At 52.9% G+C, this 27,162-nt stretch overlaps 2 protein-coding genes across 3 annotated transcripts in view; both read left to right on the forward strand.

Annotated features, from left to right (window-relative positions):
- LOC136366000 (2'-5'-oligoadenylate synthase 1-like) overlaps positions 1–27,162 on the forward strand; it is a 239,022-nt gene that overhangs the window by 169,768 nt on the left and 42,092 nt on the right. The gene's annotated exons all lie outside the window — the stretch shown is intronic.
- The window catches only part of TEX264 (testis expressed 264, ER-phagy receptor), a 39,204-nt gene that overhangs the window by 4,560 nt on the left and 7,482 nt on the right, over positions 1–27,162 (forward strand). For both annotated transcript variants that reach the window (XM_066326758.1, XM_066326759.1), the window contains exons 4-5: positions 3,340–3,561; positions 26,857–27,028. In XM_066326758.1, coding sequence (XP_066182855.1) covers positions 3,340–3,561; positions 26,857–27,028 — 394 coding nt within the window. The remainder of the gene's footprint in view (positions 1–3,339; positions 3,562–26,856; positions 27,029–27,162) is intronic.

Consider the following 27,162-nt stretch of genomic DNA (forward strand, 5'->3'; position numbering starts at 1 on the left):
TTTGGTCATGACATTGAGCAGGTGATACTGGCGTGATCCTCATGTCTCTAGCCACTGTGGTGGCTGGGGCACAGGGGGGCTGTGCAGGATATAGCTGCAGTGCCTGCAGCTCTGCATAGTGACAGGAGCCTCCACTCGCCTGCCATCCACTAGCACGGTGTCAGACCTGGTCTGCTGGAACGGTTGGGGTGCTGGTGGGACCTTCCACAGGCTGATCTGTGGCTCCTGAAGTGGTCCCCACAGAGATCCACATCTCACCGACAGGCAGGTCAGGCCAGGCAGGGTACTGGGAGTGAGGATGTGTTTGGGCAGATGGTTCTCTTGCCTCTGGGCAGGTGAAGAAAGAGCCAGGTGTGGTCTCTTGGCTGGGGACTGCAGTGCTCATACCTGATGTGCTGGCTCAGGCTCAGAGCAGCCCCGTGTCCTGTGGGGCTCCCTGTGTGCTCGTACCCACTGAGCCACGATGCCGTGGGAGATGGTGTGCACTGCTGGCTCCTCATTCCTGGAGGTTCTGCAGGGTGGGATTGGTCACCCAGGCTGCCTTTCCCCTGAGAGGAAGAGATGATTTCCTCCTCATTCTCAGTGCTCCCCTGACCTCAGTGAAGCACCCTCTGGCAGAGTTGGCCCGCCCAGAGCTGGCCACTTGCCACGGATGTTGACTTGTCTCCAAAAATAGACCTTTTGTCATCAGGCAGCAGAACGTGCTGGCTACGTCCTGCGGTGTCGTGGGCGGAGCACTGGGAGCTCTGGCCAGACTGCCACCCCCAGCCACGGCCCCTGGGGGGTTTGGTGCCCCTGACTTTGGGGCAGGAAGGGCATGGTGGCCAGCAGGTGCCATGTGGCAGTTACTGTGCTGGTGTACTCATGGTCAAAGGAAGCTCTGGCTAGGAGAAAGGATGGGAATGCTGAGCTGGAGAGCAGCAGCAGCATCCTGCTCTTGGCTGGGGGTGGGGCTGGGGGGAGCCCCGTGGCCTGGAGCATGTGGGTTGCCTCAGGGTCATGCCAGGCCTCAGGGCAGCCACTGCCACCAGAGTCCCTGGGGCTGCCTGCTGACTCCTGGCTCTCCAACATTCACACAAGGATGCTCCCCGAGTGCTGCCAAAACCCTGCCAGCAATGTTTTATGTGTTTTAATGGACAGTATTAATATTAATTTCAACTTCCTTTTTTTTCTTTTTCCTTATTTAATATTTAGCATCCCGGAGGACTTCTCCCTCCTTTTCCCACCTCTGGGCAGGAACAAAAATAACTCCTCAGCAAGGACTGGAAGTGGCGGGTGGGCTTGTACTCAGCTCCAGCCAAGCTCCTGCTCACATATAGCTGTGGGCACATGCCAGGGCTTTTTGCCTGCAGTCCATGTGCTCAGCCACGAGCCCATGCCCAAGTGTTGGATGGATAAGGCCAAAATACTCTGTGAATGCAAAAATGGGTTTTGTTCCAATTGGCAAAGCTGATGGATAAGTTAAGTAATAATTTCCAGAACTTCTCAGTCAGGATCCTTGGGGAACCAGAGGCTTTGATCAGCGCCTGCCTACTGGAAAAGACAAATCTGTTAGAGAAAGGCTGGTTTTTTTTCCCCTTTTCCCTTTTTCCTTTCCCTTTTCCCTTTTCCCTTTTCCCTTTTCTCTTTCCATGGGGAGAGGGCAAATCTGCCTTGCTGCGACCCTTGGAAAGATGTCTGGGGCTACATGCTGTGAAAAGGAAAGGTAAAAGAAGGGAGGAAGCAAACACGCCTGGCCTAGCCTTACTGCCCACTCTGGTCCTTCTAACAGTTGCTCCAAGGCTAGGATTGAACTGTCTTTTCTCAGGACATAGATGGAGATTGAATGTTTAAAGGAATTTAATCTAGATTTCCATATCTTGTTGTTTCATCTGGCTCTTTTCCCAGGGATGCCATTTTCGGCTGCCTCTTGCTGTCTTTGGGGTGGATCTGCTTCTCCTTTCGGGCCCGGAGCGATGATGGATGCTGGGTACAGCCCTGTCTGCAGCTCCCTCTTGCAGCGCAGGAGGGCAAGAGCGAGCCATGAGATGTGTCCCCAGCCTGATGGATGCTGCTCCACAGGCTGCTTTCTTCCTTCCATTTACATCTGTTTGTGTTCCCCCTCCAGAATGGTCCTGCCGTGCGACATCAAAAGGTGTTTAAGGGAAAGGCAGGGCAAGGAGTTGCGAGAGAGTGGTTACACTGAAGGAGGAAGCTTTGGTGAGCTTTAGTACAGCAAAGTTAGGGATGAGATCAGGGAGCACAGATCCCCTTGTGGCATTGCATGGGGATGGGGATAAAACGCTGGCCTTGGTGCATTCTCTATCTGCTTCACATTGTCCCTGTGAAAGTTTTGTGACACCTTTGTCCCCTTAGGTTGTATCAGGGAACGTGGCTGGGTTGTCCACCCCCCTCCCACATTCCTACCCAGGGCTGTGGGTAAGCTTGAACTCAAGTGGTGGGATTCTGTTGAAAACTAGAAGTGAAAGTTGTTGCCTGGGTTAGCTTTGATGTGGAGATGGCTGGAATCCCGTGAGCCATCACTGGTAGCAGGTAGCTGGTAGCAGGGCTTTGAGCACCCCCATTGCTGGGCTGAGCCCTGCACTCCCTATCTTAATGTGAGGCATCATCAAATCTGTAAAGAGAGCATGTTTTAGGTTTTGTATGTTGTTGGGGTTCAGGATAGAAGTGAATATGTTTCTCTTTGTGTTACCACAAACAGCTGGGTAACTGCATGCAGGTCTTAATCTGCCTCAGTTTCCCCATGCCAAAACTGCCATACTGAGTGTGCCTACTTTGGAAGGACCTGGCAGTCTCTGAATTTCTCTCCAGCTTAGTGCTGCTGGCCCGTGGTGGTTGGTGGCATGTGGACATGGCTGCCAGGAGACTTCCTCAGGGGTGGGTGGAGGCAAAGTGGGCAAGCTGTGATCTAAGCCCCTTCCCTGTTGTGCAGGCGTGTCCTGCAGAAGGAGATGGCAGTGACCAGTTGATGACAGAAAGGTGTCTAATGCAGGATTAGGAGAGACACTTCCTGCAGTGACTATCACCTATGATGGGTTTGAGTGAGCAGCTTGGTGAGGTTTAGCTCTTTTCTGCTGCAAGTCTCTCTACCCTCCAAGAAGAGGAGGAGCACCTTCCGCACTGGGCTGTGTATACGGGCTGGGAGGAGTGTAGATGATTTAGGCCTGAACCAGCCTGGATTAGGACTGGGCACCTGCTTTGGTGTGCCCAATCCTGCTGAGTCATTGCTTTTACTGGTTTATGGTCTTCTCCTGCCTCCAAGCTCTGCAAGTTGAGGTTGGTTTTGGCCAGTTTTCAAGCCTTTCTCTTCTTCTGACACTATCTGTCCCCTTCAATCAGGTGTCTCCAGAGAAGTGCCGCTTCGCCATAGGCCGCATCCTGAGCGAGGGAGACGCGAAGCCGTCGGAAGAGCAGATCAAACGGTTCCAGAAGTATGGCTTTAAGATCTTCAGCTTCCCTGCTCCCAGCCACGTGGTCATGGCGACCTTCCCATTCACTACACCGTTATCCATCCATCTGGCAGTCAACCGTGTCCACCCAGCCCTTGACACTTACATCAAGGTAAGCGAGTGTGGCGTGAGGAGCGTTGCATGTGTTCATTGGGCTGTCAGAGGCTTCTCTTCCTGACAACTGATGGGGCTGCTCTGACATGCCATGTCTTGATGCTTTCCCTTGGGCACTACCATCAAGATCTCATCCTTTTGCAATCTGGCAGGTAGTTCCCCAGCAGGGATGTCCTTCCATTCGCTCAGTAGGCACAGAGGTGTCTTCTCTGCTGTTTTGTGTTTACGAGAAACAGGTTCTCATCTAATAACTTGCTGCTTTTCTCCTTAACACAGAGATAAAAGCTGATTTTCCCCTTGAGTCTCTTCCTTGTTGTTAGGATCTGGCAGGTATGTGCCCTTCGGTGTAATGCTTTGTGCCATGGAACTTCTGTTTTGAGTGCCAGCCTCACCAGTGGGGCAGCTGTCTTCTTCAGAGACAGGAGAAGTTAGAAACTTTCTGTCCTGTGGGCTTATGAAAACTTTATTTCAAGCAGTACATTGAAATTTGGGGGTCTTGGCCCTGGCTGGGCAGCTGGCTGCTGTAGTCTGTGTTTGCCCTTGCCCCAAGTGGCCATCCCTGCTGCTTTGGTCCTTTTGAAGCCAGCTCTGCTGCCTTGCTCTGGCTGCCAGAGCAGCTGTAGCAAGGTGTTCCCAAGCAGCACATCTGACACAGGTACCTCCAGGTGCAGGCTTTCCAGAGAGCAAGGCAGGTCCTGGCCAGCTGGATGTTGGAGGGAAGGGACTGTCCTTCCCAGTGGGGGAGGATGCTGTGGAGAAGCCGGTGCTCAGCCCTTGGCTTATCTGACTGTCGAGTTCTGACGCTTTCGTTTGTTCGTGTTGAAAGACACTATTTATAAACTTGCTTTTCCTGGCGAAACTCCCAGCCTTGTGGGGGAACCGTGTGAATCCCTCCAGCCTGCGCTGTGCTGCAGGATGGCTGCCTGGGTGCCAATCCTGGAACTTCAGCTGGGGGCTCTTTGCTGACCCTCTTGTCCTCTCTGCCACAGGGAGCTGCCCGCTGCTACTGGCAGAAGGTACATTACTGCTGGCAGTAGGTGACACCACCACTGCCTCTTCCCCCCATTCTGGAGAGCAGAGCCAGTCCCCTGTTTCCATCCTCTCGCTCCATGCTCTGTGTCTCCTCTGGAGCTGTGCCGGTGTTGTTGTGGGGGCTTCAGGCACTGCTGCCAGCCCTGTGGCGGACGCGTGGGTGTGCACGGAGTGGGCTGGCGCAGGCAGGAGCGTCAGGTTGGCCGCGGGAGTGCTCGGAGACACCGGGCTGACGCTGCCTGAGCCGGGGAAAGGTCCCGGCGGTGCATCTGTCGCATGAGAGATGGAGTTGTTAGAGCTAAAAAGGGAACCACGGGTTGTTCTGGGAGCACCTGGTAGTGTTCAATGGGAGCAGTCTGGATTTACAGTAACTGGATTCACACGGAAACAGATCACCCACAGCCGCGTGCAGAGGGAGGGGCAGCATTTCGATCTCTGCCCCGGTCCCAGCAGCACGTGGGTCGGTCGGGGGGTCTGTCCAAATGTCCTGCGGTGGGGCAGGGCCCCCCTGCCCATCTGGCGCTGACCGTGGGGACACAGGCAGGAGGAAGGTGGATTTGCCGTGCCGGGTGGGTCAGAGGGGAGTGGGTGCTGCTGATCTCTGCACACCGTGGGGATGCCCTGCCTTTCTCCAGTGTGGCATGGGGGACTCAGGAGGCCGTTTGCATCCCTGCTGCTTCTGTGTCATTGCTGCTTCTCCCTCGGCCTGGACTGTCAGCACCCCTGGGGCTGTGCTGGCACTTCCTGGGATGGAGGGACGAGGAGGGAAGGGGGAAACTTTCATGGAAACAGGTGACCTGTGCCCGCTCGGTGGTGGGAATGGGGGTTGCCATGGAGACAGCTTCTCCAAATAGCATCCTTCATCCCACCCCCAGAGCCCAACTCCCTTAAGCAACCCGAGAGAGCAGCGAGACAGATTTGCTTTGTTTATTTATTTCCTCTGTGCCTGCTTTGGGAAGGGTGCTGTTAATGAGAGCTGGGGGTCAGGCCTGGCAGGAGCAGGTCCCCCACAGCTCTCCCATCTCAGGAGGTCAGAAGGCAATAGCCATGAGGCATAAAAGGGGACTCAGTGGCAGGGATGAAACACTGGCTCCTCTGGGAGAGAGGGAATTAGCTGAAGTGGAGGGAAGATGACATAGCTGCCTAGTCCTAGAAAGAAGGTGTGGGAGAGCCAGAGATGGAGAGGGAGCTGCAGGAGGCAGGAAGAGGGTTGCAAGATGGGGAGGGAGGGTGGAGAAAGCTTTGGAGATGCTGAGAAATAGAGAAGAGGAGTGGGAGGAGAAGGGGACTGGAGGGGGGCATGTAGGGCAAAGGAGCTGAGGGTTTGGGATCCAGATGAGGGAACAGGACAGTGAGAGGTAGCTGGGGTGGGTGGGGGAAGTCTGGGGCAGAGTTGAAAGAAGCCTTACCACAGCTGGCACTCCAGCGGCCTTCCCACGGCATCCCCTGAGGTTAACTCGGGGACATCTAGTCCCAAAGTTTGGTGGTTGTGGATGAGATGGGTGGCTCCCTCTGGGCTTGCTGGTTCTGTGCAGAAGTTACCGGGAATGCTTGCGGCTCATACTTCCCAAGCAGTCAGGGTGCAGTGGTGCTGGCTTTCAGCAGTCTGGACTTTGTGTTCCCCAGTCTGCTGCAGCTTTGGAGGGACAGGAAAAGTTAAAAACAAATTTATAACAAGACTAAAAAAGAGCAGTGGGGTGACAATCTCCTTTCATTAAGGGTGGAAGGGAGATGAGCTGGCATGGAGCAGGAGGTCTCGTGTCCAGGCTGTCCTTGGAGCATACATCTTTGCCCCCCTGGCTCTTGTGAGCTCAGGAGCTGGCATTTCTGTGAGACTTTTGGTGCAGGCCTGGCTTTTGGGAGTTATGGGGAAATGGCTGCAGCCATCCTTGGCAGGTAAGAGGACAACCTTCCCCTGGGATGGTAGGCTGGTGGAGACTTACTGGCTAGAATTGCCTTCTGAGGAGCCCAGGAGAGGCTGCTGGCTCATTACTCTGAACATGGGTTATTTAAGGCATAGGCTGGGGTTATTTCATGTCCCTTAAAAGCATTTCCTCCGTAATAACCTCTGATGTTGCTTCTCCCTGCCTCCAGGCAGGTATGCCCTGCTTTCCTGAGCTGTGCACTCCTGGCCCAAAACACAGCTGCCTGTCAGACCTGGCACTTCCAACTCCTTGGAGCAAAGGAGAAAGCTATTCTCTGGTGAGGACCTTTTCTGACAGCTCTGGGAGCAGGTTATTCCCCTGTAACCTCCTGCCATTTCAAGGAGTGTTTCTTCTGGTTTAGGTATAATGAGCTCTCTGTGGTCAGCTGTGTGTCCCTGCATCTCTCTGCATCCATTCTGGTATCTAGTTGGCACTGCCAGGTGGGTGGGCTTGGACCTTCTGGCTGTTGGTCTCCTCTGGCAGCTGGAGAATTGGCTAATTGCATCCAAGGCAGCGTTGGCAGGTGTCTCCCACTGCAACCCTAGAAGTGCCTGTTTCAACGTGGCCTCTTTTTGTGTTTTTTTTGGGTGTTTTGTGCTCTCTTCAGCCAAGGAAAATGTGGAAGTGGATGCCAGTATCATCCTGACTGCCTTTCACTCTCCAGAACAGCAGCTGACTGACCTCAAACTCTGACTCTGCCTGACTTGGAAAACTGGGGTTTCATCTCTTTAGATGGTCTTGTAAAGGTATCCTCCAACTTCAGCTAAACTCCCAGCTTTTTTCCTTCCCCTGGGCTCTGTAATCAAAGTTTCCCACTTCCATGGGCTTGTGAATCATTACTTTACAGTGCAGATCTTGGGAAAGGATGGCTGGCATGAACTCTGTGATGCCAGGAAAGATTTGGGAGACTATCAGGTTGCCTCCTGCCTGACAGAGGCTGTTGTGTTCCTCCATAACTCAGCTTCCCATAAAAGGAGCTCCACGAAGTGCTAGAAAAATGTGGCTTGTTCTTGTTTACAGCAAGGAAAACATGTTATTCCTTGGACCATTAGCTTAGAGCAAGCTTTGCTCCCCTTGTCAGCTGTGGCAGTTTAGAATGCGGTCACCTCTTGCCTCTCTCTTTGCTAAGCTAAATACACAAAGCTTTTAAAATCCTCATGTTCTCCAATGTTTTCTGTGTTTTCTGACCTTAATTTCTGGTTTCTTTTTTGGACCTATTTTCAACTTAGAAAGTTCTGTGACTTCTCAGTAGCTCAAGCAAATGCTTCATTTCAGCAATGGTTGTATTGCTGTAGCACATGAAACTCCAGTGGAGATCTTGTCCCGTACCACAGACCCCCTCAGTCCTGGGTTTGACCTGAGCCAGCTAATAGGGACTTCAAACATGTGCCTCTGCCCTTTGATGGAGTTGTAGTTTCATGATTTAAGATGGGAAATTATGCCAAGTCCGATGTCTTCTCTGAGCTTGATTGAATGGCACGAGTGCTGGTTTGTTTATCAGTCAAGCCCTCCCTCCCCACAAAAATAAATCATGTTTGCCAACAGGATCTGACAGCTGTAAATGAGTCTTGGTTGGCATTAATTATGCCGATCTCCTTTGCTTCCTGGTGATCTGGCCCAGATGCAGCCATCCGTATATTTTGTCTTGGCTGTCTTTGCCTGGGCAGTCTGTGCTTGTTCAAGTCAGTTATTTACCCATTGAATGTTGGCAGGTAAAGGCTGCTGTCTCTCCTGGGACTCTTTAGCGTCTCCAGCTGGCCAGAAATCACCCTTTGACATGTGGACAGCTTGTCAGCAGGGACGTCAGCATGTTAACATGTGTGTTATCTGGGCCTGTGGGCCGTGTGTTTTGTCTTGTCATGAACAGATAGACATGTCCTAAACAGAAGAACAAACATTCCACTCCCATCCTTTGTCCTAAATTCAGTGCAGAAATACTCAGTGGACATTCCTCCCTTCTCACTGGTGCTGTTGAGGTTTCCCCTGGCTTACCTATCCAGGATCTGTGCCATCCTTCAGACTCTTCTCTCCTACCTAGTGCCCCAAACAGCTCCATGACATGGATGCCTCCCTGGCTGGGGGGAACTGGGAGCCTCAGTGTCCTTGTGAGGCTGCACCTCATCTTTCCCCTCTGGATCTCCTGAGCACGCTGCTGAGCCTGCTGCCTTTGCTCAGATCTGTTGAAAATCCTTTTGGCCCAGCTGTTTTAAATGAAGGTCTGTGGAGCTGTGTTCCCATCCCAGATGGTTTGTGTTTTAAAGGGCATCCTTTTGCTTGGCTGTGGGGAGGCTGGGGTTGGGGGTTGGGAGCTGATAAAACATTTGCAAAAAGGGCTCAATTATTGGGATGTTTTTCCACTTAAATTCTTTCTCCTGGATGATTTAGTTTATTTATTTCGGGCTCTGTGCATGAAGCATTTTTAAATGCCAGCTTGTCGTGTATGAGCAGCTCAGGCTTCAGTCTGCACGTGCGTGAGAGCTGATCACAGTGGCAGCTTCAGCCAATCAACTGCTGCCTGAATTTTCCTCCAGAGGTCTAGGAATTACTAACAGATGCTCAGTCCTGTGTTCCTTGGCCACAGCTTCATTTGTCCTCATGAACTCATTTGCTCTCCTGCAAGCCCTGGGCACCAGAGGCTGAAGACTACTGCTCAAGGTGGAGCCCTTGCTGAGCCAGGGCCACTCAAAGCCATATATTCATCTCTCTAGAGAGGATGAGCAGGATACCTTTATCCAGAACTTATCACCACTAACCTGGGACTTTGCTGCCCTCAGTGTCTCAAGTGGGTCTGGCAAGACTCATCCAGTCGATGTTCTTCCTCTTTGCATCAGTGTGCATCAACTGCACAGTATGCCAGTGGCCTTTTGGGAAATGGAACCCTTGATCCTTCTCCTGCCTTTTTCCCATACCCCAGTGTGCCTGAGGGAATCAATTTGCTTAAAGAGGGTGCTGCAGCTAGGGGTGGTGGCTCACCTGCTTGGCTGGGTGTGTTGACCTTTAAGCCCATGTGTTCTTTGGTATAGGTCTGTAGGGTTCCCAGGAAGACTGAAGATAACCTGACACTGCTGGGAAGTGATCCTCACACACCAAATAATAACAGGGGAAAAAATCCTAGGGAGTCATAGAGGATTTGATGTCTCCATCTTGTGTTGATGGCAAGGACAAGACCAGAGCTGACAGTGTGACAAGCTGCTTGGCTGTAGGCTGTCAGATGTTTGGAGTAGGGATACAGGCTCCAGGGAAAGTGTTTTGGGAGCCCTTGCATGGTCCCTAGCTGGTCTGTAGGTCATGTCACATGTGGCTCGTGCACTGTTCATGGACCATTCCTGGCTGTCCACCAGTCTCATTGATGTTGAGGACGAGCACCGGAGTGGCTTGGTCAGCAGTCCTGGGGAACACCCTTGGCTGGTGTGTGCTCTGTTCCAGGAGCCAGGGAAGCTCTGGATCTTGGGCTGCAGGGGGGGAGCAGGTGAGGGGTGGGCACTGTGATGCTCCAGCTTGAGCCTGTCCAAAAGGTGACATGCAATGGCAGGAAGCGGAGAGGGACCCCGAGGTGTCTGTGCCTTTGCGGGCACGTTGGTCTCTCTCTGACCTGCACTGACAGCTGGTTTCCAGTGGCTCTCTGCAGCCAGGCTGCCCGCTCACTGCTGGTTGGCACCCCCCAGCTGGATGTCACATCACATCAGTTCGCATGTCCGTGGCGACTTTTAGTTATTAAATATTTTTAGCGACAAAACCGTCCAAAGATGTCTCAGTCCTGTGAGCGTGAGTGACCTCGCCTTCAGCATGGAGTGGGCAGGGGAGGGCAGGATGCCCACGAGGCCAGGCTGGGGGCTGAGCCAGGTGGAAGAGAGTCTGGTGGGCAATGTCATTTAACACCGTGGGGGCCTTTGGAGCTGCCTGTGCAGCAGAGCAGGTCTGTTTAACCTGTGTCTGCAGGGAATGCTCTCCTCCCGTGTGGCTAATGGAACATATGGGGATCTGGGGCTCTGCGTCACGTCTCCTGCCACTCGCAGCAGGTATCCCCACTTTCCCATTTCCCCAGAGGAATGTGGCAGCCCCAGGCCACTACTCATCTGCTGTCACCTTCTCCCTGGTCCTTGTGGGCAGGTGATGAATTTTAACACTGACCATGCTTCATGTTCAGTACTGCCTGTGCCAGGCATGTCAGAGTGCACCAGTCAGCCTGTGCTGGTGCCATTCCTGCTGCTCTGCTGTCTGTGCCTGCACACACCTTTCCTCTTGCAAGCTAACTGTGCAGCTTCTGACAGCATGGCTGCTTTGAGCAGGAAAGGTTTGCTGACCAGCTTTTAGCTTTGGTAGTTACAAAGACTCCTTCCCTGCCTCTGCAGCTTGTGGAATGTGTGAAATCACCCAGGTTTCCCTCAACTTTTTGTTGACTCTTTGCAAGAGTCTGTCTTGGTAGCAGGCAGGGGAGTCCTGGCTCTAGGGAAGCAGCTGGTGTGAGATGCAGGATCCTGCCACTGTGGCCTTCCAGTTCTAATTGATCACAAAATGGGGACAGACCAGGTTGGATGGGGCATGAAAAGAGAAACAACCTTTCATGGGAAAGGGAGCATGGTTATCTAGCACACAATTGCATCTTGAAAGCCTCTGGCTATGGGGTCTCCACCACATTCCTGTGGAGGCTGTTCCAGCTGGCAGATCAGCCCCTGGTTTCTGCCACAATGGGTGCTTTCCTGTGACATCCAGCATTTTGACCCTGTTGCTATCCCAGCTCCTTTTTCAGGAACATTTCCGAAGGCAGCTCCTGCAGTCCTCCCGTGCATGCCAAACTGTGTGGGCACCCCTGATGGCCTGACAGCCAAAAGCCTGGACCCGTGTTAGCTGTCAGTCAGTGGTTCTGTTTGGGCGCATTTTTGTCCCGAGTTGCTGCTTTGGAAAGTTGGGAGAGCAGCCTTGTAATGACTCGCCCAACCTTGCAAAATTATCACAGAGATGAATCTTCTCAGACAAAAGATTTGCTTCCCCCTCTTCTTTGCAGCGAGGATTAATGATCACAGGAGAAGCTGGGGATATTTCATAGGGCTGTCCAAGGAAGAGAAAGAACTGAAATGGTTTGCCTTGGGCAAGGAGGGAGAGTGAAATACTACAGTGCTTTTCTGTCAGATCTCTTTATCGACTTGATCTGTACGTATGCTCTCCCCAGATGTATTTATAGAGAATCCCAGAGGATGCAATCAGCTCAGAAGGTTTTCTTTGTCAGGCACTGGAGACATGTCCAGGTCTTTCCAGCAGCGACAGTGTCCTGAACCTTGGGGTCTTCCCTTCTTGACAGCTAGTCAATTAATTCAAGGATGAGATTGATCTTCCTCTCTGCAATTATTTTAGCTGAGTCCTAATGAGTTTTGTCTGGACAGGTTCTTCCTCATGGCCCTCTGAACCAGACCTTGCCAGCTGTGCCAGGCTTAAGAAACAGCAAAATGAACCCGATCAAATGTGAAACAGCTTCATAGAAATATTGCTCTTTTCCAACAAATGCTGTTGGCCCAATTTCCCTGGCTGTGAAGTTCCCACTTTGAAACCTGTGGAGCAGGCAGATAATACACTTGAAAGCGGTGGCATTTTTACCTCCAGAAAAGAGACCATTGTGCTATGAGTGACTTTTACTTTTTCAGTTCTAGTTAGGTATAAAATGGTAGGAAAGGCCCCACTTTGGGGAGGGGAGGAGAGTCAAAACATTTCTCTTCTGCAGTGAGTCGAAATATGGATGGATGAGTCGTGAGGTTGGGTGGTGATCGGATCACAGGGATGAAAGGACAAAATCAGCTCTTGCTCCTCCTCTCCAGAGTGTGTGTGCTGTAGTCAAGGCACAGCTTTGGGGCTGCACCAGTGGCTGGGCCACCAGTGAGGTGACTGAGCCCAGCTGTTTGCTCTGAAGCAAAGAGTCACACTGGAAGTCCCTTAGGGTCTCTTTGTTTGACAGGGAGATACACACACACACACACACAACTCTGTCAATTCTGCCTGCCTGCAGCAGCTGCTGCCCTGTAGATGCTGTTTGAGTTGATGCCTCTGTGTGCAAGTGGCCCTGGGCAGAGGCAGCAGGCTGGAGGTGTCCAGAGTGGCCAGTCCTCATGACGGTGACAGATGTGGAGGTCTGTGGAGCTACTCACATCTTGGGGAGGCTTTAATGGGCCCAGCATGTGCTTTTCCTCTCTCTGTGCTGTTGCCTGGTGGCCATCCCTCTGCCTGGACCTGTAGGGACTCACAGCCTTTGGGGCGTGGGTGCAGGGTACGGAGAGGTGCAGTGGTTGAGTGCAGACCTACACACAGCCAGTACATCCCATCCTGCTTTGAGGAGCAAACACCCTCTGCCTGTTTATTGTCAGAACAACTTGGATTGTCCCAGTAGGCTGCCAAATCCTGGCCCTTTGAACTCCTCTGGATTTGTCAGGACTAGGTTCATCTTCATGGTATCCAGCTGCCTCAGCTCTTGCAGGGCTCCAGAGCAGCTTGCAGACTGGTCTGTGAGCTCCTTGAAAGAGGAAAGTTGAGCTATGCTTAATTATTGGCTTGCAGGTTTTTGGAGAGTTCCTGTGAACCCTCAGCTCCAGGACTCCTTTTGTGTCTTTTCTTTTCCAGCATGTGGCAGTTTATTCCAGCCTATGCTTCAGCCATACCAGGGGAAATCAGAGCCTGTAATAGAAATGTTGGCAGTTTCTAACTCCACCACTCATGCCTGGGGCTGGAAGAGATTACTCCAGATTAAAACTGCCCTGAGGCAGCTGATAGAGGTCTGCAGCATGGCAGGATGTCCAAGCCTCCTGTGCTGCTTCCCCTGCTCCATCCCAAACAAGCCATGGCAATTCTCTTCACCTTCACAGTTTTTGTGCTGGGTGGTTCACCTGGCATCTCTCTGATTGCATGGGAACAAGGAAAGGTATTTTTTCCCCTGCTGTCAGACCACAGTGTGCAGGAGGGGGAATCTCCCTGGGGAGCACAAGCCAGTGCTTATCCTCTGTCACCTTTGAGCTGATTTCTCTCAGGATCTACTGCAGTACCCTGTGTTGGTAGGAAGGGAAGGTATCCGTTACACTCAAGAGTGGATCAGCATCTGATGGTGCTTCTAGTCCAACCCATTTCTGTGTCCCCAGCCCACCCAACATTCCCCTTTTGTGGGCTCCTTGATGCTGTAGTGAGGGAGAGGAGGCAGAGGCTCACACCTGGCTTGAGCAGATGTATTTCTGCTGGGTTTGTTGGAGATAAGCTCTCCCTTAGGTGGGATGCCTCTGCCCTGCCAGATCTGCTAGGCTGGGTCCATAGTCTGAAAAAGAGTGTGCTTCCAGGATGGAGAGAGGAACAAACCTTCCTAAGAGAGGAGATGATGATGGGGAGTCACCTCTCCTGATATCAGAGAGAAACTAGTACTGGTTTGAAGCAGAGGCTCAACACAGCTCTTGGGACAGAATCAACCTCCTCTGGCACTGGGATGGCAAAAGAGAGATGCTGGGGCCATGAAATGGAGTTCCTGGTGAGGATTGGGGTATGCTTGTCTTCTAGGCCACTGACAACTGAATTTTGCACATGTATATTTTGCATGGCTGCCTCCTCCTAAAGCTCAGTGAGGCTTTGCTGATCTGAGGCTGAGCTCCAAATTAAATGATACCAAACAGTGCAGCTTTACATTTCAAAGGCTCAGAGCAGAAGGATGCCTGGGACTTTCTGTCGCTATGGAGTAATTGGAATGATTTTTTTTTATTTTGGCGGCTTGTACAATGACCACCGGGTGCTCGCTCTGCAGACAGATGGTTTTACCTGCATCTTCTGCTAATGTGAAGAATTATAATAACTCTGCAGGGATGAAGAGGGGTGACAGAGGTACAGTGGGGAGAGTGAGTTAGTAACTGCTCTTCCTGGCTCTGGCTGCTTATCACAGTGGATAACTTTTGGATGGACATATTTGCATCACAGGACCCCTGGAAATAATTGCTTCTGTTCCCCCATTCCACACACCACCAACCAGAAAATCTCCTGGTACATTTTAAGTTGCTATTGTGTTTCTTTCCCTTATCTTGACAGGGATGGACGCTAAGGCAAAGGTGCTGCTTGAAAATGGAGCTCTAAGCAGCTGGGAGAGTGGTTGGTCTGGGACCCCCAGTCCCAGCATGGCACTGGGGACTCCTGCCTTTCAAATTAAACCTGAAGGGGTGTCCTAGCCCTGGGGGATGAAGGGAATATGCCTGAGAATGAAGAAAATATGGCTGATCAAAGAATGGCCCTGTCTGCAGCTGCCTGTTGGATTCATGCATTTGCTGACAGGCTCTGTTTCCACTCCATAAGATTGTAAGGCACTCTGGGAAGGCTGCAGCGAGGGAAACAATGGCCTCATTCCCATTGTGGACACCTGCATTTTTTCCCTGCTACTGGATGGCCAGTTCCTCTCATTAACTCAGGGGTTTATTTCTGCCTGGAGCTGATGGCAGGTCCTTGACATGCAGGAAGGTAGATATCTATCATCTGCTGGGGCCAGCTGCTCTGCTTTTCACGCTGTGCAGATTCACAGCTTGGGGTAAGGTCCTCCCCGTGATTCAGTAACCAGACCGTGAGTTGGCAGAAGCTTATCAAGAGGTCAGTGTGGAGAAAGACTTGCTGAAGTACTTCTCTGATGAGCAGTACAGGAATGAGCAAAGCAGAACTGGCTGCTGTGGCTGCAGGAGCTGCCAGATGTTGTGGGCTCTCTGTTCTTGCATCTTCCTCCTCTTTCACGTGCATCTCTAGGTGCCAAGTTCACTTGTTCTGCCCAGGCCTGTCACCCCAAGAAGCCACCGCCTTAATCTCCCAGCAGTTCCCCTGCAAAGCTGTGTCTCCTAGTGGCAGCTACTTTGGCACCCAGAGCACTGGCTCAGCTCTGGCTTTCTGCTGTGCCCTGGGGCACAGGACCAATGTTCAAATCCCTCCCCTCTTGCTATCCGAGACCCAGCAGCCTTCCTGGGACAGAGCTGCAGCAGGCTTCCTGCCTGTGGCAAGCTGTGGCTGCTTGGGGAAGGGCAGATGGGGACAGAGGTGTAGGTATGCTTCCCCAAAGTCTTCCCCATCCTCCAAGTACCCAAAGTTTGAGGGAAGACATCAGCACTGGGAAGAGGAGGGATGTCCTCCAGGTCTCAGAGCATAATGAGGATCTGGGGCAGCTCTGGTGGCTGCAGCTTTACTGATGTGCTGCTGTCAGTGGTGTTACACAGGGCTTTGTATGGTTTGGGATACCTGGGAGGGCAGAGCAGTGGTACAGATGGGTTCTTGGCTCCCAGGAGGGAAAGATCTGGAAAGCTGATTGGCATGATGTATCTCCAGAGCATTAATGGCTCATGGAGCACATCTGGGAACATATGGGATCCTTGTGGAAGGGCAGAGTCAGGCTTGGCTCTGTCCTTGCCTAACTGCTTTGATTTCTCCTCCTGATTGATCTGCACAGTCAAACTCACGATCCTGTGCTGGCAAAGGAGCAGTTGCCAGACTGCAAAGGTCGCTGAAAGCAGCTGCTCCCCTCCCCTGCTGCCTCTGTTGCCGGCAGAAGAGCCCAGCTTTGGAGGCGCTCAGCTCGTGTCCCTGCTGGCAGCGCCAGCCGCTGGCTCTCCGCACGCCCGGCACACCGCGGCGGCTCAGCGGGTGCTCTGCTCTTCAGACCAAGGTAATGAGCCCCCCGGGACCTGAGCCGGGTCCCTGGTGGGCAGGAGAGGAGGAGGAGGAGGTGAGAGCTGCAGAGGAAAGGCAGCGTCGCCTCTCTTTGCCGTGCCCGCTCTCAGCGGGGCCGATGGAGAAGGCGGCCAGCACATGTGGCCGCTGAAATGACGCGTCCAGGCTCCAGGACACCTGGAGCCGTCCCTGATGAATCTCCCGGTGCCGGTGGTTCTCCTCCCTTACCCCCTGCCCGCCTGGCCTGTGTTGCCGGCTCCTGCCCGGCGGTGCTGTTCGCTCCGTGCCCGCCAGCGCTGTGCCGTGCGCAGGGATCTCCTCGGGCTAGTCCTTCCCGCCGGCAGCTGCAGCGGGCTCTGGGGGCTTCATTAGCTGAGCTCACCGCGGGAAATTGTCATCACGCAGGAGCCTGACAGAGCCGCTATCTCTTTGCCAAGTTTTTGAGAAAAAGGGGTTCAAACTTTTGGATGTGGAGGTTTGAAGGTGGCTTTGCTGGAAGCCTGTGGGGAAATGCCTCTTGTTCATTTATAAACATTCTGGAAGGAACTTGTCCCAGGCCCTGGCTTGCTTTTAAAACATGGATATATCTGTGCCTTGGGCAAGGGAAGGAGAAGCAGGAGGAGCAGTGAATTAAAGGTGACCAGTGGCCCATGGGTGTTTGCCCTACAGAGAGCCTTGGGATCCCTGTCACCCAAGTCAAGCCTGTGAATGCAGGGTTTCCCTGAGTGGGAGCTCAAACAGTCTTTCTCCACTGTTGGCTGCACTTAGCTAATAGCTTTGAAGATCCTCCTGTCCTGGAAAATTGCTTTTTGACATCAGTCTTACCAACGTGTTGTACTTGAGATATGCTTATGGTTGTCGTGATCAGCTTGCCTATTCCTCCTCAGCAAACCAGGCTGAAACCCACTTGATCTCTTCCTCTGGATCTTCCTTGCCTTCCGAATGAGGCCAATAAGCCTGACAGTAAGTCCCTGTGGGTGGGGAGGGAGAACTGTTTTGTTCAGGAATCAGGCAGTTGCATCGTGGCTTTGCCCTGGGCTGCTGGTGACTTTATCTGTGCAGGTTCAGTGAGGTTAAGTTCTTCAGCTTCCCTTTTTGGCTTTCTCAGCTGTGAAGGGATGGTGTGAGGCTGAGCTTAGCTCATCGTGAAATATATTCCATGAAGCCTGGGAACTGGGGGCGTTGCAGAAAGACAAGGTTGTTCAAGGAGGTAGGAAGGGACAGAGAGGGTATTTATTCCACTCCTCCATTTTCTTCCTGGGGCCACTGATGTGACACATGAGTTTGTCCTGGTGATTGACAGGCTCTGGAAGAAAAAGTAGAGAGGCCTGCAATCCAAAGAGCAAGAAGAAAAGGTTGAGATTTGGAAGGGACAGCTCAGATCTCATCTCAGAGACTGAGAACGCCTGTGTGCTGTGGGCACCAGGCACTGCTGCTCCTGCTCCATTTCTGTTGCTTGGCTTTGCTGCAAGAGGATTTCATGACAGGATTCATTGTGGGTGAGGACATGTGTGAGAAGGCTGCAAACCAAAAGCCTCCAGCTCATCGGGACATTCTTGTTGCAGAAGGGCCAGTACTCAAGTGAATGGTGGCCTAGGAGAGAAAGCCATCAAGGCTAGTTGGGAATGTCCACCTGGATGAGGAGCTCTCCAGGTTATCCATGGAAGAAGATCTGTCACCACAAGAGTCTCATGGCAGGGCAGAGTAGGTCAGTCTAGGTTAGGACTTACTCTCCCTGTGAGCAACATGGCAAAGACAAGTTTCAAAGAGGCTCCTTTTTCCTGATGTCCCATGCAGGGTGGGATGCTGCAGTGCAGTGGGCTGCCTGACTGAGGCAGAACAACAGGAGATGATCTTGGATGATGATCTCTTTCCTGAAAGGCCCTGCCTTGACAAGAGACAGAGAAATTGCCACAGCTGCTGCTCCTGGCAGCCTTGCCAAGGCAACAGAGCAGGCAAAGCGATTTAGCATTGCTCCAGTCATCCGTGATGGCAGAGATCATTGTATCAACCCCTTCAGCATTGTGATTAATGCTGAAGAAGCATCCTGTGATGGCTGAAGGGAGTGTGTTGGTCCCTGGAGATCTGCTCTCTCAAGCAGAGGCAGCCCTCTCCATCTGTGGTCCTCCTCTCCCATAGTCTTGTCTGCCTCCTTTTGTGTGCAGCTGTTGACCTCTGTGCTCCCTTAGTGATGGGACAGGAGCCCAGTACTGGTTCCTCAGGAGAGGAGAGATTATGTGGATTTACACAGATTCCTTGTCTTATGATGAAAATCCAGTGTTTGAGCTTTCAGCATGGTTAAAGGCAAAGTCCCCTTCAGAGAGTTCGTGTGTGGCTGTGATGGGGAAGGAGAAGAAAATGGGGTGTGGTGGGGTCGGGTAGGAGGAAGAGTGTGAGAAAATAATATGGAGCTCTGGGAAGCTGGTGAGTACCATCTCCCCAGCTGGTATTTTATCCATAGTGAGTACAGGAGCAAGGCAGAACTTGGGAAAGTGGAAAGCACTGAGCCTTTAGGAAAATTAATCTTTTTTAATACAAAAGTTTCCTTTACTTCTGCAACTCTTTGCCCCAGGACTAATTACTACCAAATAACCACAACACCGGGGGGACCCAAACCCCATGAATTGCGTTTGTTTGCACCATCTGCTCTTTATTCTGCAGGTGACATTCCTGTAGTTGGGGGCAGTACAATACATCCCTGGAAGCACTCTGACTAATGTACCTGAACTGTCTGGACTGGCAGTTTTGTCCAAAGCTTGTCCTACCCCCACGCTTGGGGCTCTGACTGCCCGTGGTAACTTTTTGAGAGGTTTTATCCTGCTGGGATTTGCTACCTAGCTCATCTCTGAAGATGATGGATGCTCTTTTGTGTGCTGCAAGATTTCTCTTGCAGCTCAAGTGGGTGCTGGAAGAGGAAAAGGGCCAGAGTGTCAGGGCCTCTAGCGAGGCAGGGCTGGAGCTTATTTCCTTTCTGCTGGAGAAGAGGATGGAATCTCCATCCCAGGGAGGAGAAAAGTGGTCATGACTCTGACAACAGCTGCCAGCCATGACCTGGGAGCCTGTGCCTGGTCCCTGCCAGCCCTCTCAGAGCACTGGGATCTCCTGAACCCACCAAATCCCCCGATCTCATTCCTTTACCTCTCAATTTGTCTGTGCCTGGCAGCTGCCACTCTGCAGCTCCCACCCTGGAGGAGCCATGGGAGCAGCTGGGTGGTTTGGCCCAGGGAAGCGTGGGCAGGCAAGGTGTAAATTGCATGGCGGGCTGCCTTCACTGAGGTGAAAATGAAAAACTCTCCCAAGCTATCAAACCCGGTGTTTCACGGCCCCCATGGTCCAAACACACTCCCACTCCCTCTCACTGCTGCAGAGAGGATCTCGGGGTCTGGTTTTCTGCTGGCTGTCCTAGAGCCATGGCACTGCCACGTCAGGAGGGTGGTGTGTCCTGGTTGCGGGCAGGACAGGCCTGCTGTGGGAAGGGGGAAGTGTGCTGAGGGCAGGCAAGGATGCTGGTGGTGTGGGAGGTGCTAACTACCAGGCTCTGTATTCTGCTACCTGGAGGATTTGTTATCCTTTGGGAGACTTTGTTTTCCACTGCCGTAGTGCTGGTGGTGCTGCTCGTTTTTCCTGCTGGCTGATGGAAGCGGCCTTTTATTGATTGCAATAATATCACCTTCTGTTTCTGAAACACCTCACAGCCCAGAGGATTCGAAAGTAAAGTGCACGTGCACGGGAGCAGTCTCACCACCTCTGAAATGTGAGTTTCTCCAGGCTGGGAAGCAGCAGCTGTTCCCCAGCCCTTGGCAGCCTGGTGCTGGCAGTTGTGCTGTGTGCTGGAGCTGGCTCCGGGTGCTGTCGCCCTGGGAGGCAAGCCCTGCCCGATTCCATGTGCACACTGCTGGAGCTGCAAGCTGAGATGTTGGGGTTTCCTTGATGCCTGAGGTATTGCTGGTGTAAAGCATGTCTGCATGCCTCTCCCTCCAGCAGTTTGTCTTCCCTTCTGCCCAGCTGTCTCGGGCTGATGGCTCTTCCCCAGCCTCTGGCTGACTTGTGCCCCTCATTGGACAGCCCTGGGCACCCAGGCTTCATCCTTGTCTCCCATTGTTAGGTGTGGCTCAGCAGAGAGGACCAGAATCAGGGTTAGGTTTGGAAGGGACATTTAAAGGTCATCCAGTCCAGCCCCCCTGCTGTGGGCAGGGACATCTTTCAGTAGAGCAGGTTGCTTAAAGCCCCATCCAGCCTGGCCTTGAACACCTGGCTATATCCAGGGATAGGACATCCACAGCTTCTTAGGGCAGCCTGTTCCAGTGCCTAACAACCTTCAGCACAAGGCATTTTATGTCTGGTCTAACCTGCTAGCTTTTGCTTTAAAGCCACTGCCCCTTGCCATGTCACCACAGGCCCTGGTGAAAAATCTCTTACAAGCACACTTTGGAGCTCCTCAAAAGCTTCTCCTCTCCAGGCTAAACAACTGTAACTCCATAGCAGAGTTGTTCTAGCCCTTGGATTGTTTCTGTGGCCTTCTCTTGACCTGCCCTGGCATGTCTGTGACTGTCTCACACTGGGGACCCCAGAGCTGGAGGAAATATTCCAGGTGGGGTCTTACAAGAGCAGACCTGAGGGGGAACATCCCCTTCAGGCTGCTGTCCACGCCACTTGTAGTGCAGCATAGCAGACACTTGGCCCCAGGAGGAAGGGGTGCCTCTATTTTTTTGCTTTCATCAGCTCAAGTGGGTGACTTAAAGCAGCGTCTAACCTCAAGCTGCTGTCTGAGCAAAGAGGAATGGAAAGAGAGACATTCCCAGTCTGGGCCTGGGACAGAGGGATGGCCCAGCAAGGAGTCTGTCTCCTGCCTAAACTGGGAGAATGCCAGAGGGCTCTGGGTGCTGTGCAAATGAATTGCAAAGCCTCTCAGGACTACCTAGCACCCGTGTTCTAAGATAAGCAGGGATGACACACCGAGCATGGAGTGTGTGAGGAAGCGAGGAGGATGTGGCACACAGCACACTCCCCCCAGTTCTAGCTGGTGGCTCAGTTTCAGCTTTTAATTTTAGCAACTGATTTAGGGTTGTTCAGCTCCACACAGTTTTGTTGTTCCTCTAAAATCCCTGGGACTGAAGCATCTGACCCCATCACTGAGAGATGGAGAGAATGGATGCCTCCAGCTGGAAGGAAGGTGTGAGGGAGCTGTGTTGTCTGGGCAGGCAGGAGTTGCTGGCATATGAGGACTGGGTTGCTGGGTCACCTGGGGGTCTTCCCACGCTCTCCCAGGTGCCAGCTGACTTGCTGGCACTACCCAGAACAGCCCCAGTGGCAGCAGAAGAGGCAAGGGGGGCCCATGGCAGTGAGGCTGTGGTGGTGCCCTGGCTGGCTAGGGGGATGCTGGCGAGCCCCCCCAGCAGGCAACAATCCCCAACGATGGTCACAAGCCCCCTGTGTGTTTGCATCCTCCATCTATTCCTTCTTCAGGTGTGGCAACATAATAAATGGGACTGACGTCAGCTATGGAAAACCTCCTCATGTGGCTGGTGTTGCTCCAGTGTCACAGCAGGATGTGGATGGAACCAGCTCCATGTGCCCTTCTGCTTCCCTGCATTGGCAGCAGCACATCTTATCCTGTCACAATAAGGGCAAGGGTGAGCAGCAGTTCCAGGCACACTGTGCCAAACTGATGTTGAGACAATCCCTGTTAACAACCCACACCTTCTCCTTGAGTCTGGGCCCTCCTGGCCAGACTTGGGCCACATGTCCATTGGCTCGTCTGGGCAGTTGTTCTCTTGACTGGCACTGTGCAGAGAGCAGTCGATCCTTAGGCTGGACCCTGCACTGTTGGCTTTGCAAAAGGCCCTGAGCTGGCTCCAGTTTGTCCCAGCTTTTCAGCGGTGCCCAGTGGCAGATCCCTGGAGGGTTCATCCCTGGCTGGTGACCAGGAGGGCCACTCAGGGCTGCCTGGCTCCCCTAAGGGAGAAGAGGGTTTGCATCTGCTGAGTGACCAGTTGCTTGTTCGCCATGGTGTTTCCAGTCCTGGCTGGGGTTTAACAGGTGCATTTTTCACGTGTTGCAGGCAGAAGGTGCTCTGGCAGGGATGGGTGACAGGCACAAGCAATGGCTGTGTTCATATGGCACACAGGAGGCTGGAGCATGAAGTGGATATCTCTGCAGTGGAGCCAGGAGCTGCTGGGCAGCATGAGCAGCTCAACCTCCAGCTCTGCTCCAGCAGGAAGCTTGGTGGTGGCATGAAAAACCTCTCCACAACTGCTCCTGCAGCATCAGTCCTGAAATAGGGACTCAGTGGGCTGGTGTGACTTAACTATCACCTTGTAAGCCATTCCAGGAGGTCACAATAAGGAGTCGAGGGTGACAGGGAGCTTGTGGGGTGAAGTGGGATGAGGACAGCAGCCTCCCTGGAAACACTAGAAGTGTTCTGGATGCAGCTGGAGCCTGATAGCCAGCATGCCTGTGCATGGTGAGGATCCAGAGAGCATCCACAAGGCTCGTTTGTGGTCTCCTAACAAGATGAATTCTTGCAGCAGTGGGAGATGAAGCAGATCCAGTTGGTGACATTTGAATTCCTGAGCAGATGAACCTGACAGAGTGACAAAGTCCCTGCAGTGCCCCAGCTCATCTTCTGCTTCTCAGCAGGTGCTGAGAGCCATGGTGTGACACGAGCACCCTGCCACCTCCTTCCACCTTTGCACAATTCCACTGGGATTTTAATGACTGCAGGTCATGTCTTGGACACCTTGTCATGTCCTTTGTTGCCCTGGGACTACTCTTGTACTCAGCCAGGAAAGTGGGGGCATCTTCCTCCTGGGAGGATGTGCCCAAGCCATATCATGGGCAGACATTGTGACCTTATGGACAAGTAGGGGGAGGAAGATTTGTGCTGACAAATAGCTGGCACTTCCTGCTGCTGGGGAAGGTCTCCCAAAATGCTGGTCATTGCATAATCCTGTTGTCCTTTCTGATGGATGAGGCTAGGGGATGCTCCACTCCTAGCAGGATGAGAGTGACCTGGAGAAAATCCTAGTCAGTATGTGGAGGTAGGTGATATGGAACCCGAGGTTAAAGACTGGGCAAGGTGCTGTTCCATCTGGAAAAGAGGAGTGCAAGAGTCTTCCCTTACGTAACACCTTGCTCCAGAGAAGGTGGTGAGAAGGCACCCCACCACGTTCCTCAGATGGGCTGAGAAGGAGTTGGCTTTGTGGGAAGCAGTGGGTCTGACGTGGCAGGAGTGTGTTGGAGCTGCTGTTCTGTCAGAACTGAACTTATGGACTCTGGATGCATTTTTGTGTGTAGATGGGCTGTACGGACTGTGTGCAATGAATCCCCTGTTTCAAGTGCCCAGAGGAGGGTCCTGGATAGAAATCAGCCCTGAACGCTGCACTGCTACCTCTGTCTTTGCTGGCCCTAGGAAGGGAGAGCTCCTGGCAGAGGCTGAGGACGGGGGTGGCACTGCATGACCTTGCAAAGGGACAAGTCCCCTTCCCTGCCCCACTTACCGGTCCTGTTGTCACAGCCAGCAGCCTAACACTGACAATGTCCCACTGTTCACCTCTCACTGAGCTCCTCCACCCGTGTGAGACTGCATTGGATTTGACTGGAGGGCTGACCTTGCAAACTCCACGTTCCCCTTGCTGCTCCATCTGTTGGCTTGGTGGCACACCCAGCCAGGGGCTCCCTACTCAGTGGCAGTGCAGTGCTGCCTGTTGAGTCTTTCTGTTGTTTTGCCATGTTGTTGAGCCTTTGCTTATTCGCTCTCTTCCCACACTTCTGCCTTTGGGCTCTGCTCTCCAGTCTCTCTGGGTTGTTTCTTTTCATTGCTGTATTCCTCTCCACGGGAATAATCCCAAACTCACTGTGTCACCAGCCTCTTTTGCACTTTGCTGCACTATTCTTGCCTGGCCTCTGCCTGCTTCCTAATCTCCTTTGGTATGATCACAAGGCTCATGTCCCACCCCCTTTAGATGATCCCTTTATCCATTTCCGTTGTCATGGCTCCTCACCTCATTGCCTCTGCCCATTTCTCAAGTCTAATCAGCCTCATCCCTTTGTCCCAGGCTGGACAGGACATTCCCAGCTGCAACCTCCCTGCTCTTTCTTGGGGACATTGTCCTCTCCTGAGCCCACCTGCCAATGCTGAGCTCTGCAGCAGCCCTGCCAGAAGCTGGGTTTCTCTGGGAAGAAGCACAGAAGCAGAGGCCAGCTCACTAGTCTGGCCTCCAGTTTAATTTGTACAGACATAAATTAGCACCCCCAGGCTGTGGTTTTCCTCCATTTCATTTTGGGAAAAACCCTGGATCAATTGAGAAGAAATCAGGTGTTGTCCATAATGAGGCAGGCATGGGTATTGACAGTGAGTGCTCAGCCACTTCAGCATGATGTCACCAACCTGGTCCACAGCCATGGGCTTTGGCTGCTGGACACCTGGGCTCTTCTGGCATCAGGGACACAGAGCTGCTTCTGGCAGAGTGGAACATCCTTGTCTCTCTTATAGGACAGTCTTGAGTGTGAAGCAGCATTTGGCTCAAGAGCTAGTCCTGCTCTTCATTCAGGTGTGCATTTTTATTCCTTAAAAAGCCAAGATTCCCACATTTTGTATGGGCAGAAGGGGTGTTGTTTGTATTTTGGGGGTGCCACTTCTATGTCTGTGTAACTAGAAGTTGTGGCAGCCTAGAGTAGATTGTAGGGAGAGGGTATGCCCCAGATCCACTCTTTTGTAACCTTAGGAAGGGCTGTGGAAAGACAGTTTGGGATGTCTTGAAGGCCACACTGGAGCCCTGAGGATTTAGACTGGTTGGAGACCTCACATGAAGTTAATGAAGGTCTCTTTGCTCTAAGATCCTTTGAGTTGTCTTTGTCTGCATGAAGTGGTGGAGGACCAGCTGGATTTATTCAAAAAAACCTGCAAATCCTGGAGATACCCGTCTCTGGTGTGTGTTGCAGTAACCTAAAATAACGAGCTGAGCTGGAGGTTGGCGGACGGGCTTGTGGTTGGGAGAGCAAGGGGCAGAGCGGTGGGGAGGGCTCTTGTCTGCGTTGTTGCTGAAAAAGCAGGAGTGATATGAGCCGCCTCTGCTCTGCTGCTAAAAACAACCCAGCTTGTTTTTATTTAATACAATTTTGATCTGCAGGCCTCAGTGTTTCACCTGCCCGTGAGTGGGAACTCCAAACTCCAAGCGCCTGGAAGCCAGCCTGCGTCCCTGTGTGTCCCTGCAGCACTGGGATCGGAAATGTGATTCCTCCTGGGCTGGAGGAGGGAATGCTGAAATTGAGGGTGGGATAGGTGAAGCTTCTGCTGGGGTCATGTTTCTGCCACTGTGGTGTTTCTGGGTTAACTGGGCCTCTGCACTGCCAGAGTCTGCAGGCTTTCCCAGGAAAATGGACCCAAAAGCTGCTCATGTGGGATTTCTGCCTGTATTTCTTGTGCAGCATCCTGGCAGCATGGAGGTGGCTCTCCAGGTGATCCAGCTGCCAGCACCAGGGAGAGGGTCAGTGTTGGCTCATGTCTGTTGTGATCCTGCCTGGTTCTAGCATTAGTGTGAGAAATAAATTATTCTTAAATCACATTGGTCCATCCTCAGGGCTGAAGGGAGTCAGGCTTTTATGGGTCCATAGAGCTCATTCTTGGTGTGGGGCCAGCTCTGGCTACAGAGAGCCCCAGAGGGATGGGGACCTTGCTGGAGGATGTGCAAACAAGCCACACCAACAGGCCATGACAGAGGAGAATAGTTGAGGCAGGGAGGAAAATCACTGGGTCAGGGAAGAAGAAGAGGATAATCAGGGCAAGAGGGAGGAAGAGAATATCTGGGACAGGGAGGAGGAGGAGGAGGAGGAGGATGATAACCAAGGTGGTTGCAGGGTTAAATAAAAGCTGTCAGTGATTTGAAAAGGGGAAAGAAAGAAAAAGAAAACCCACTGAAGAGACACTCTCCTTTCTCACCCGGCTTGTAATCAGCCGCCCCCTCTGCCAGCGAGCAGCTGGCGGGCGGGCGGGTGAGGAGGGGGTGGCAAGAGGGGTCCAGCTGCTCCTCGGCCCGGCCTTGGCACCCCAGGAGTCCCCACAGCCCCAGCTCAGCACAGGCTGCGTGGCCCGGGGGATGTGCCCCTGTCATGGGTCCCTGACAGGCTGGGGGCCTGCGGTCTTGACGAGCACTGCCAGGGGGAGGTGGGGTGAGGAAAAGGAGAGGGCCTTGTCTGAAATGCCATCTCCCACTCCCCCTGCCCTTGCCATTCTGAAAGGATGGCTCTGGATTATATTAATTAGCAGAGAAGTGCTACGCCTGCTCATAGGGCTGTGCTGTTTGTGGGGCTGTGCTGCTGGGAGGAACTGGAGATCTGGCAGGTCTGTGTGAAGCAGCTGCCTGGCTCCCCAAAACCCCTCGCTCCAGCCCAAAATAAGCACATCAAAACCAAGGCTGAGCTGGGGGTCATCTGCATCTCCTCCTGGATCCCAGCTGACTGCTTACCTTCAGGGCCAAATCTGCTGCCCTGGTGCATGGGGCTGGTGAAGCAGCACTGTGGTTTTGGGATGGCACCCTCTGCTCCTCACTAGGCCTCCGTACCTGTGGGCAAAGAGGACCAGTCTGACCTGGCCAGGCTGGCAGGTCAGTCTGGTGGGGGGCTGCTGGGGGCATGAGGGACTGAGGGCACATCCCTGCCTATGGCTACTTTTTGTCTTCCAGGAGAGGAAGCTGTGTGCCCACCCCCGGATCGAGATCTACAAGCAGGACCGCATCTACTTTGTGTGTCCCCTTGCCCGCCAAGGAGACTTCTATGTGCCTGAAATGAAAGAACTGGAGAGGAAGAGCAGGTCTGCTGCAGCTGTGGCTGAGGATGCCCAGACAGACATCACAGGTATCTGTGGCTTGTGCACAGGTTCCATCTTCAAGCGGCATCAGCCCTCACAGAGGTGGGGTCCTGGTATCCCCAGTCCTACTGCCTGAGCAAGAGAGGGACTGACCTGTGCCCACCTGGTACCCAACCACCAA

This window comes from Sylvia atricapilla, chromosome 11 (genome assembly GCF_009819655.1).
Source record: "Sylvia atricapilla isolate bSylAtr1 chromosome 11, bSylAtr1.pri, whole genome shotgun sequence".
Lineage (NCBI taxonomy): Eukaryota > Metazoa > Chordata > Aves > Passeriformes > Sylviidae > Sylvia > Sylvia atricapilla.